Source organism: Somniosus microcephalus, chromosome 10 (assembly GCF_052327205.1).
Source record: "Somniosus microcephalus isolate GS21.2 chromosome 10, FLI_Smic_1.0, whole genome shotgun sequence".
NCBI lineage: Eukaryota > Metazoa > Chordata > Chondrichthyes > Squaliformes > Somniosidae > Somniosus > Somniosus microcephalus.
The window spans coordinates 190,124,605-190,137,398 of NC_140996.1; the positions used below are offsets into that span (position 1 = coordinate 190,124,605).

Here is a 12,794-nt window from a genome sequence, read left to right on the forward strand (position 1 = left end):
TCAAAATACCAGATTCTTCTAAGTGATAGTATTGAAAACACTGGTGGCATTCAGAACAATTTACTAGACCTGACACTAAATATTTCTACATTTCTAATCATTATCTGGTCATAGCAGTAAATGTTTCAGTAATTCTGCAGTCTGCTATAAATCTGTCCGTTCTATTGTTTTACCTAAATCACTATTTGAATGATATTCAATATGGTACATCGACTGGCTCAGTGGGTAGGTGTACAGAATGGTACAGTGCTAAGCCACATAGACTATAGGATTGTCCTAATTGTGATCCCATCTTTATGCTATCCTTTTGGCTATCAGATTAGATTAGAATAGAATCCAAATCTGCTGTGATGCCCTCATGGCTGAACAGCCTGCTGACATGGGCTAGACTCGCACATGCCGAAGAATCATCAGAAGGACAAATGCCCATATAGCAGTACTCGAACAGGAATCATTCCTTTCAGAAGAGAGGGAAAGAATTGAGCAAGGTTAGAAAAAAATAAGCATATCAAAATTTAAATGAAATATTAAATTTAACTTTTGAAATGTGTAGTATTTAACTTTTTTTAAGTTGATGTACTATAAAAAACCCTATTTAATCCTTATCATGAGGTTTTAAGAAACAATGTGTGAATAAAATTGGTATTCCACAGATTCTATTTTCTAAAGAAAATCTGATGAATATTATCTATATTCTTATTTGTATAATACCTGTTCGTGAAAACTAGAATGTACTAAAATTGTTATTGCTGGAGTGGAACAGTTGCACATCACACTGGTGCTTTTGTGTGCAAATAGAGTGGTATGGACACGAGTTCGTGCAGCCAGATCAAAATAAAATAGACTTGTCTCTGCCTTTTCATAAAGTCCTATAGGAAAGTAAATAGTAACAAATAAATGTAGAAAAAATTATACTGCTAAAAATTTAAATATCAATACTTTATTAAAATTTGGGTTTATAAAGTTGCAAGAGCTGTTCTGTGAAATTAACATTTATAATTAGCTGTCTTTTAAAAATAGAAAATTAAATTGTGACATTCGTGTCTTGTTCCTCTGTAAATGATTTTGTACTTTTTGTGAAATTGGAACCAATGTTCAGCATACCTATTGTGAAGCATCCCTCAAAGCTTATTCTGACATCCCAGCAGAAATTGGGAACTAGCTGTGTGAGAAATGTAGTCCTTTTACTCCATAATGTTACGTGTTTTTTTAATAGTTATGCCACGCATCTTGGGACATTTTTCTACTTTAAAAGCAACATATAAATGCAAGGTGCTTTCTTTTTTTCTTTTACATTTTCTTTTTAATGGGAGATGGTAAATAAATGGGTAAAAGTGCTTTACAGCATAGACTGTTTACAGTTTTTAAAAAATTAAAATTAAATAACTGCAGCTTTTAAATAATAGCTGTAATTGTTGGTACAGTAAAGTCTATGTCATCAGCCTTTTCAAGATTCATTTTTAAGAGAAAATAAACTGGCTCTCATTTAAGATTTTAAATAATTATAAATGTTATTCACCTTTCAGTAGCTTGAGATTGCAAACTGCTAAATTACAGTAGTCCACAATTTTAAGAATTAAAAATTATATTTTAAGGACCAGAAGCACAAGAGTGTAATGGTTGTGTTCATCTACCTATCTTTCTTAAAAATACATTTTTATATTCAGCCTGAAGGTTTTTGTGTTGAAATAGCTACCAAATGGACATTCTTTTAATTCCTGTAGAATAATATTGTAAAACAAATTTTTAAAAGGAGTTTCATGTTGAATCAAATTTATATCCTTTGTGTCTTTAAAATTATTTACAGTTTCTGCTTGCATTTCTTTTCCTATTGGAATATTTTTGATTTTTGCAGCTTCTTTTTAATGGGAGATGATAAATAAATGGGGACAAAGTGCTTTACAGCATAGACTATTTACAGTTTAAAAAAGTAACACTGCAGCTTTTAAATAATAGCCTTCTCCATTCCTCTTTCTAATATTCTTTCTAATGTTAACATTTAAAAAAAATATTGCTTAAGGGTCTATGGTCCAAACTATTTATATCACATGTAATAGAAACTGTGAAGATAGAAAAAGTACCTCAACACGTGATGAACATAAATTAGTCTTAAAATTGAGATGTGATAAATATATCCACATATAAGGTTAACCATCGCTCGTGAATTATCTGGCCTTTTTCAGTGATGTCATATCCGCACATCCACATTCTCGATACAAAATGGGTTTTATTTTATAAGTAGTTATCCCGGACTTGCTTTTAATTAAGTCTGTGAATACAAACAATGTTCCAGAAAGATGGAACTAAATAAATGTTTCTTTTAAGCAATATATAATCCAATTTGATTTTATGTTAATGTGTGAAATGTAACATTGTTATGTTAATGACATGCTTTGTTTTAAAAATATCACAAATAACTTCTAATAGTATCTAACCATGCCATGTAAATAAGTACTTTGTTGCAGTATTTCTACTTGATATGTGTATTAATAGTAAACCTTCATCAATTGCTACAAAATGCTAAAGAACTTCAGCACTCAAAGTATTAGCCTGATCACTGTAATATCAGGTCAAACATTAGCACTTGTCAACTTATAATAAATAATACAGTAATAATTGAAAAAATAATTTTGCCTCTAGTATCTGATTAAAGGAGAACACTATTTTTTCCATCACCTATGTGTAGTCTCATCCCAAAAGGAGTGTAAACAAATGTACTGATTTCATTATATCTGGTACTCAAGAATTACAAATGTCTATGCCTGATATTAAAATTGTATAGAACTGAGACAAGGAAATTCTATCCAGAGATTAATGTTGTTTGAATATTTTTTAATTGTTAAAGTTCGCCTACTTATGGTACTAAAGAAAAGCCTGTTTACACATTTTGTTCAACAATGTCAAGTTGAAAGCCATATCTAAAAAACACATTTGTATAAGTTAACATTGCATTTTGTGTGGGTTGTTGGCAGTTGGTTTACGTTGGAGTATCAAAACTGTTGTTATTTTGGGTAAATCTACTTTTTCTTTGAATACCATGTTTAATATTAAAAAAGAGATCTTATTGAACTGTTAAGTTGAAAACTGCAGTTTTATTAGTCTCCAGAGTTTGATCATTGATTATTTTGTCTGTTAATTGCAGAGAACCCTGTTACTTTCCCTGAGAGCAACAAAGAAAAAGAAATTCTAACACCAATTGAAGACATACAAGTTGAACGCTCCATTCCACATACTGATTCAGGCATTGGAGAGGAGCAAATAGCTAGTCTCATGAATGGCTCTGATTTGGAAACGGGCACAGGGCCAGATGCAATGAGTGAGCTCCTATCTTCCTTGTCCTCCGAAGTAAAGAAATCCGAAGAAAGTTTAGCTGAGAGCCCAATTGAAGTGCTGAAGCCGGCCTCATCTATAACGAGTGTCAGCCAAGGAAAAGGCATGAATGTGAAGGAGATTCTGAAAAGCCTGGTTGCAGCGCCTATGGAGGGTGTAGAATCTGGGCCTGAACCTGTATCGTACCCTGATCCTACTGTGAAAAGAGAAGCACAAGCTATTCTTCCAATGCAGTTTCATTCCTTTGACAGGTGAAGAGCCTCGATGTTGTTTTAATTTATTCGCCCACCAGAGTATTTATGAATGTGAGTGATGAGGTGATATTGGTGAGAGGGGGGAGAGGTCTCCAGGGGTTTGAGAGGCAGATTGAACAGCAGCATCACATAGCCCAAGCCTGTCGTCTTCACAGCTCAAAGCCATAATGGGAGGTGGCAGCCTGAAATGAGTTGCCACTGCAAAGTGTATTATTTTTGAAATGCTTTCACACAAATCACTGAGCTCCACATACAACTTTGTTTCATGGTTTAATGTCATCACGAGGCACAAATTGGTGTGTCTAATTGTTTGCCACCTGCCAGTGAAATGAACTGCCAGAAAGACAGAAGGATCTGTTTGTCTGTCAGGCATTCAGGCGATTGAGAGTGACAACATCAAAAATTTCACTTCAAAGTCTGAAGCTTTGATCGGCCTTTAAGAGACCCCACTCTCTTGTGCTTCTGGTCAACTGAATTTTTCAATTAGTTTTAAATATATTAGGTTCCTACTGCCTCATCTGTCTTTAGGAAGATGTAATTATATTATGAACAGTCTAAACAGATTTCTAGTCAATGAAGGTCCAAATTCCCATGATGGTACTTTTAATAATTAAAAAAAAATCTTTAGAAAACACACTTTATTGTAATTTTGTGCGCCTATCAACCATGCTTTAATTTGGTTACAAATGTGCAGTCTACTCTTTTTTTATTTGTTAGACAATCTTCCAGATGATTTTCAGTTTATCTTTAGTTTTAAATAAGTAGATGCCGTTAGTTGAAAATTGTTCATTTTCTGAATTAAAAATGTAAAGTTGCTTTTTACTAAATTGCTAACATAAATTATGATGCAATTACAAATGCATTGCAATAGAGGCAAATAGTTTAAAGAAGCATTCCAATAATAATAAAACTCCCAGACTCCAAAGTAGATACTGTAATCATTTTAAAGGAAATCTCATACATAGTTCACAGTCTCAATTTGATGCAGCAATTGCTATATGTTTGGAATAAATGGAACCAGAGACATGGAGCTTTTCCCCCCACATAAGGGTGTAGATCCACCATTTTAACTCGAGCATCTTTCAGGGAATCATTCTGTGTATTGTGCTGCTAACATGATATTCTTTGAGTACCTTACTCCAGCCACTTTCCAGTTTGTGTCAGGACTGCAAGATTTACAAAGTAATAGATTCCTGAATTATTCATGATTTGGGAGTGTGTAAAGCTAAATATACTGAAATATATTCTGAAAGTAAAATGTTCTTTTTTTTTCTTCTGATATTAGTCCCCTTCACTACCATGCGCAATGTAGTGAAAATGGTAGAGTTATACTGAGGCCTTTTCCAATGCCATTTTAAACTGACTGCTAAGAGTTGCATGTAAGAGAGAAAGATGATTTTTACCTCCCTTCCCAAGGTGAAGTCCTTAGCTTTTGTGTAAATTGTTGAAATTGCTATCTATTGTGTGGAGGAACATGTGCTGCAGTGTAGTTAGTGCACATCTCTGTTCGTCATCCTTCATAAAACATACTAAGGCACACCGACTGAATGCTTTTGTAAGTTATTAAGTTTCTTTAAAGACACGTGTAGGAGAGCACTTAATTTTCCATCCTTTTTCAGTCCTTTCCACGACCTTAAACATTTTTGTTGATCTCTGTATTACCCACATATGTTATCCATATTCATTTAGCACAGTAGGCAAAAGGGGTTTGTACTCATTTACTTTTGCTAGCATTAGTGCTCATTGATAAGAACATAAGAAATAGGAGCAGGAGTAGGCCATATGGCCCCTCGAGCATCCTCCGTCATTCAATAAGATCATGACTGATGATCTACCTCAACTCCACTTTCCTGTCCTATCTCCATATCCCTTGATTCCCTTAGTGTTCGAAAAACTATCCCGCTCAGTCTTGAATATAATCAATGACTGAAAATCCACTGCCCTCTGGGGTAGAGAATTTCAAAGATTCACAACCCTCGGAGTGAAGAATTTTCTCCTCATCTCAGTCCTAAATGGCCGACCCCTTATCCCGAGACTGTGTCTCCTACTTCTAGACTCTCCACCTAGTTCCAGGGAAACATCCTCTCAGCATCTACTCTGTCAAGCCCTCTCCTCATAGGACAGCCCTCTCATCCCAGGAATCAATCTAGAGAACCTTTGTGGCACCCCTCTAAGCGGTAAGGAAACCAAAAGTGTACACAGTACTTCAGGTGTGGTCTTGCCAGTGCCCTATACAATTGCAGCAAGACTTCCTTACACTTGTACTTCAACCCCTTTGCAGTAAAGGCTCACATACCATTTACTTTCCTAATTGCTTGCTGTACCTGCATGTGATTTGTGTACAAGGACAACCAAATCCCTCTGAATACCAACATTTACTAGAGTCTCACCGTTTAAAAAATATTCTGCTCTTCTTCCTACCAAAGTGGATAATTTCACATTTCCCCACATTATACTCCATCTGCCACCTTCTTACGCACTCACTTAATCTATCTATATCCCTTTGCAGCCTCTTTGCGTCCTCCTCACAGCTTACTTTCATAGAAACATAGAAGATAGGAGCAGGAGTAGGCCATTCGGCCCCTTGAGCCTGTTCCGCCATTTAATGCGATCATGGCTGATCATCCAAATTCAGTACCCTGTCCCTGCCTTCTCCCCATATCCCTTGATCCCTTTAGCCTCAAGAAATATATCTAACTCCTTCTTGAATATATTTAATGAATTGGCCTCAACTGCCTTCTGTGGTAGAGAATTCCATAGGTTCACCACTCTCTGGGTGAAGAAATTCCTCCTCATCTCTGTCCTAAATGGCTTACCCCTTATCCTTAGACTGTGACCCCTGGTTCTGGACACCCCCGCCATCGGGAACATCCTTCCTGCATCTAGTCTGTCTAGTCCTGTTAGAATTTTATAAGTTTCAATGAGATCCCATCTCATTCTTCTAAACTCTAGCGAATACAAGCCCAATCGACCCAATCTCTCTTTATCCGTCATTCCTACCATCCCAGGTCACAGTCCACCTAGCTGTGTATTATCAGCAAGCTTGGATACATTACACTCGGACCGCTTATCTAAGTCATTGATATAGATTGTAAATAGCTGAGGCCCAAGCACTGATCCTTGCCGCACCCCACTAGTTAACGACCTGCCAACCCGAAAATGACCCGTTTATTCCTACTCTCTATCCGTTAACCAATCCTCAATCCATGCTAATATATTGTCCCCAATCCCATGAGCCCTAATCATGTGTAACAACCTCTTGTGTGGCGCCTTTTGAAAATCCAAATAAACTACATCCACTGGTTCCTCCTTATCTACCCTGCTCGTTATACCCTCAAAAAACTCCAATAAATTTGTCAAACACGATTTCCCTTTCATAAAACCATGTTGACTCTGCCTAATCATATTGGGCCGGATTTTCCGACCCCCATGGGTGCGTATGGGTGAAGAAAAAAAAGGAGGCGTATGACAGATACCGAGGGCTAAATACTCCAGAATCTTTGGAGGAGTGCAGAAAGTGCAGGGGTGCAATTAAAAAGGATATTAGGAAAGCAAAGAGAGAGCATGAAAAATTCTTGGCAAGTAAAATCAAGGAAAACCCAAAGATGTTTTATCAATATATTTAGAGCAAGAGGATAACTAAAGAAAGGGTAGGGCCTATTAGAGATCATGAGGGTAATCTGAGTGTGGAGGCGGGAGATGTCAGTAGGATTCTTAATGAATACTTTGCATCTGTTTTCACAAAGGAGAGGGGCGAAGCAGGCATTGCTATCGGGGGAGGAGTGAAATATTAGATGAAATAAACATAGTGAGAGAGGATGTATTAAGGGGTTTAGCAGCTTTAAAAGTGGATAAATCCCCAGGTCCGGATGAAATGTATCCCAGGCTGTTAAGCGAAGCAAAAGATGAAATAGCAGAGGCCCTGACCATCATTTTTCAATCCTCTCTGGCTTCAGGTGTGGTGCCGGAGGACTGGAGGACTGCTAATGTGGTACCCTTGTTTAAAAAGGGAGAAAAGGATAGACCGAGTAATTACAGGCCAGTCAGCCTAACCTCGGTGGTGGAAAAATTATTGGAACAAATTCTGAAGTCAAGATAAATCTTCATTTAGAAAGACATGGATTAATCAAGGATAGTTAGCGCAGATTTGTTAAGGGAAGGTCGTGTCTGACAAACTTGATTGAATTTTTTGAGGAGGTAACAAGGAGAGTAGATGAGGGTAGTGCATTTGATGTAGTGTATATGGACTTTAGCAAGGCTTTTGATAAGGTTCCACATGGCAGACTGGTCACGAAGTTAAAAGCCCATGGGATCCAGGGCAAAGTTTCAAGTTGGATTCAAAACTGGTTCGGAGACAGGAAGCAGAGGGTAATGGTTGATGGGTGTTTTTGTGACTGGAAGGCTTTTTCCAGTGGAGTTTCACAGGGCTCAGTACTGGGTCCCTTGCTTTTTGTGGTGTATATCAATGACCTAGACTTGAATATAGGGGGTATGATTAAGAAGTTTGCAGATGATACTAAAATCGGCTGTGTGGTTGATACTGAAGAAGGAAGCTGTAGACTGCAGGAAGATATCAATAAGTTGGTCAGGTGAGCAGAACAGTGGCAAATGGAATTCAATCTGGAGAAGTATGAGGTAATGCATTTGGGGAGGGCTAACAAGGAAAGGGAATACACATTAAATGGTAGGACACTGAGTAGTATAGAGGAACAAAGGGACCTTGGAGTGCATGTCCACAGATCCCTGAAGGTAGCAGGCCAGGTAGATAAGGTGGTTAAGAAGGCACATGAATGCTTGCCTTTATTAGCCGTGGCATAGCATACAAGAGCAGGGGGGTTATGCTTCAACTGTATAAAATATTAGTTAGGCCTCAGCTGGAGTACTGCGTGCAGTTCTGCTCACCACATTACAGGAAAGATGTGATTGCACTGGAGAGGGTACAGAGGAGATTTACAAGGATGTTGCCGGGAGTAGAGAATCTTGGCTACGAGGAAAGACTGGATAGGCTGGGTCTGTTTTCCTTGGAACAGAGGAGGCTGAGGGGAGACCTTATTGAGATGTATAAAATTATGAGGGGCATTGATAAAGTGGATAGAAAGGACCTATTTCCCTTAGCAGAGGGGTCAAAAACCAGGGGGCACAGAGTTAAAGTAATTGGTGAAAGGTTTAGAGGGGATTTGAGGGCAAATTTCTTCACCCAGAGGGTTGTTGGGTTCTGGAACTCACTGCTTGAAAGGGTGGTAGAGGCAGGAACCCTAACCACATTTATAAAGTACTTGGATGTGCAATGGGATGCTCTAACCTGCAGGGCTACGGACCAAGAGCTGGGAAGTGGGATTAGGCTGGATAGTTCTTTGTTGGCCAGCACGGACACGATGGGCCGAAATGGCCTCCTTCCGTGCTGTAACTTTCTATGATTCTATGTACGAGGTGTGTACACACCTGTAGGAGCCTCGCAAGTGCCGAGTTTAGGCATGCAAAGCGCATGCGCTAAAAGAATTCTCTTGACAGATCATCCGCCTGCCGGGAAAAGGGCCTCCGCGGGCAGGGAGTTGCGCTTTCTGCACAACTTCCGCCCGCTGAAAACCTTTAAAAATCTTACTTCTGGTAAAAGCATGTGTAAGGCCTGCTTTTACCAACACAAGAGTTTAAAAAAAAATTTTTTTTTACATTTCCAACTCATTTATAATTTAAAAATACAGTACTTTAAAAAAAGGTAAGTTTATTTTTAGCCCCCGTCAAAAACTTTAATTATACTTTCCAAAAAATTAAATTTTTGTTTAAAATATTTAATTTAATGTAATTTTAACTAATTTTAAATGTGATTTTAAAAAAAATGTATTTAATGTTTAACTTTTTTAAGTGATCCCCATTAATACTTTTGACAGATCTGTCCATACGGACCTGTCAAAAGTGTGAAGGGGGATTCCCTTCTTTGATTGGTTCCCCATGGCCCACGTGATCCCAGGGACGCTTGCGAACCACATGCGCCCCTGGAATACCTGGGCCTCTGCGCATTTCGTAGAGTAGAGGCCCAGGATCGGAAGTCTCGGGACCTACGAAGCGAACAGGTAAGTTCGTAGATTTTTTCCGATCGGAGGCATCTGCCTATAGTTCCCTGTTTTGTCTCTCCCTCCTTTCTTGAATAGAGGGGTTACATTTGCTACCTTTTAGTCCACGGGGACCATTCTGGAATCAGGGGATTGATAGCAAGAGGTGCACAACAAGACCTTATCCACCTTGTCCCAAATGCCACGACACATGGAGCAGAATTTTCATGCTATTAGGAATGGGGATTAGTGTAACTGATGTTTGGGTAATAGCAATAGAGCAACAATACCACCAACTGTGTATTTCCCTTTATCTCGCAATACTAAATGGAGTTTGATTGAAATGTGGGCTGGTTACTAAAGGCTAATAATGGCTCATCACTGCTGCTCCCAGTTTATGGTTCTGTCTAACTGTTGGTTGAGGTAAACCCAATATAAACTAATCCTATCCCTGCTACAATATAGGTAAAAGCTAGCTCTCCAAGTTACTGCAGATAATGGTCAGGATTATGGCCAGGGCAGCAGGACTACATCTGCAAGAAATTTAAAAGGAAATTAAAACAACTAACCATGACAAAATGATAGCTGTTAAGCATTAGTTTTTAAATCCAACCATCAAGCTATAAATTACACTATGGGGATGGCACCAGCTAGCATCTATTTTAAATATAAACCCACCTTTGATTCCTTGACAGGTAACTCCTGAAAATTCTCACTTCTAGTAGCAAATAGTTTAGTCCAGAAAGCAAATCCCTAAAATCTGAATGTTTTCAACTTGTATTTCACCTAATTTTCCATTTTATTTGATCTAACTCGAGTGAGGGGAAAGGGGGAGGATAAGGCTGGGGACCCATTTGCCATGACTAGTGAATCAGCGGCATACAATTAAATCACTTCTGGATCAGGCGGAATCATGCTTGGACAGAAAAAACAGGAACATATTTATGACAGAACATTTTCATTTTATTCAGAGAAGTATTTCTCATACTTGCAAACCTTTGTTTTTTTTTCACAATTATATTTCATGCAACTGACATTGTGGCAGCCACTCTGCAGCGAATTCCATATTCAATTAGAGGGTGAGAAGGTTGGATCTCAAACAAGCGTGCTAAGCTTGAATAAAGGAGAATATGAAGGTATGAGAGCGGAATTGAGTAGAGTGGATTGGGAAAATAGATTAAAGGGTAAGACGATACATGATCAGTGGTGTACATATTTAAGGAGTTATTTTACAACTTCCAAAAAATATATATTCCACTGAGAAGAAAAGGGTGTAAAAGAAAAGACAGCCATCCGTGGCTAAGTAAAGAAATTAAGGATAGTATTCGACTAAAAACAAGGGCATATAAGGTAGCCAAATCTAGTGGGAGGATAGAGGATTGGGAAAACTTTAAAAGACAGCAAAAAATAACAAAAAGATTGATTAAGAAAGGGAAGATAGATTATGAAAGTAAATTAGCAAAAAATATAAAAACAGATAGTAAGAGTTTTTATAGTTATATAAAAAGAAAAAGGGTGGCTAAAGTAAATGCTGGTCCCTTAGAGGATGAGACCGGGAAATTAATGGTGGGAAATATGGAGATGGCAAAAACACTGAATGAATATTTTCAAATCAAATCAAATCAACTTTTTATTGTCATTGTTAGTGCACAAGTGCAGTACAACGAAATGTAGGCTTGCGGCTCCCGAGAGTGTACAATTTGGATTAGGACACTTAAACATTTCAACATACATTTGTACATATATATTAGCATAAATATGACCATAATAAAGTGCATCGGCAGATGTGCAGGCTTTAGTGTTTATTTGTGGAGTTCAGTAGGATGACAGCCCTGGGAAAGAAGCTGTTCCTAAATCTGGTCGGGTGCGAATGCATCTGTAGCGTCTTCCAGATGGTAGGAGGGCGAACAGACTGTGGCTGGGGTGGGTAGGGTCTTTGATGATGGACCGTGCCCTCCGTAGGCAGCGTTTCTGATATATATGTTCTATGGTCGGTAGCCGGGTGCCGGTAATGCGTTGGGCAGTTTTGACTACCCGCTGCAGGGCTTTCCGGTCATGGGAGCTACAGCTGCCGTACCATACCGTGATACAGTTTGTCAGGATGCTCTCTATAGTGCAGCGGTAGAAGTTAGAGAGGATCGGGGGTGACAGATTACATCCCTTCAGCCTCCTCAAGAAATATAGGCGCTGCTGGGCCTTCTTCACCAGAGAGGAGGTGTTGAGGGACCAGGAGAGGTCTTCCGTGATGTGGACTCCGAGGAACTTAAAGCTGGCCACCCTTTCCACCTCCGCCCCATTGATGTGGATGGGGGTGTGACTTCCGCCTTTGGACTTCCTGAAGTCCACGATTATTTCCTTTGTTTTCTTGGTGTTAAGGGCCAGGTTGTTGTCGGCGCACCACTTCACGAGATGCTGGACCTCCTCCCTGTAGGCTGACTCATCGTTGTTGGTGATCTGGCCTACTACCGTGGTGTCATCTGCAAACTTGATGATGGTGTTGGAACCATTAACAGCCACACAGTCGTGGGTGAAGAGGGAGTAGAGGAGGGGGCTCAGCACACATCCTTGTGGGGCCCCCGTGTTCAGGGTCAGGGGGGGGAGGTGTGGTTACCTAATTTGACAGACTGGGGTAGAAGACACTAAGAATATCCCAACACTGGACAAACAGGGGGCTAAAGGCGGGGGAGGAGCTAAACACGATCAAAATCACTAAGGAAATGGTACTCGGTAAAATAATGGGACTCAAGGCGGATAAATCACCTGGACCTGATGGCTTACATCCTAGGGTCTTGAGGGAAGTGGCAGTAGGGATTGTGGATGCATTGGTAATAATTTTCCAAAGCTCCCTGGACTCGGCAAAGGTCCCGGCAGACTGGAAAACTGCTAATGTAACACCCTTATTTAAAAAGGGCAGTAGACAGAAGGCTGGAAACTACAGACTGGTTAGCCTAACATCTGTGGTAGGTAAAATTTTGGAGTCCATAATTAAGGAGACAGTAACAGGACATTTGGATAATCATAATTTAATAGGACAAAGTCAGCATGGTTTTATGAAGGGGAAGTCATGTTTGACAAATTTGCTGGAGTTCTTTGAGGAAGTAACATATAGGGTGGATAAGGGGGAACCAGTGGACATAGTGGCCTAGAAATTGAGTAGCCT

General features: G+C 39.2%; 1 protein-coding gene across 3 annotated transcripts in view; it reads left to right on the plus strand.

The window, feature by feature from the left end:
- LOC147111942 (neurobeachin-like) overlaps window positions 1-12,794 on the plus strand; it is a 1,011,877-nt gene that overhangs the window by 485,545 nt on the left and 513,538 nt on the right. For all 3 annotated transcript variants that reach the window (XM_085999351.1, XM_085999350.1, XM_085999349.1), the window contains one exon: window positions 3,143-3,581. In XM_085999351.1, the coding sequence (XP_085855477.1) occupies window positions 3,143-3,581 (439 nt within the window). The remainder of the gene's footprint in view (window positions 1-3,142; window positions 3,582-12,794) is intronic.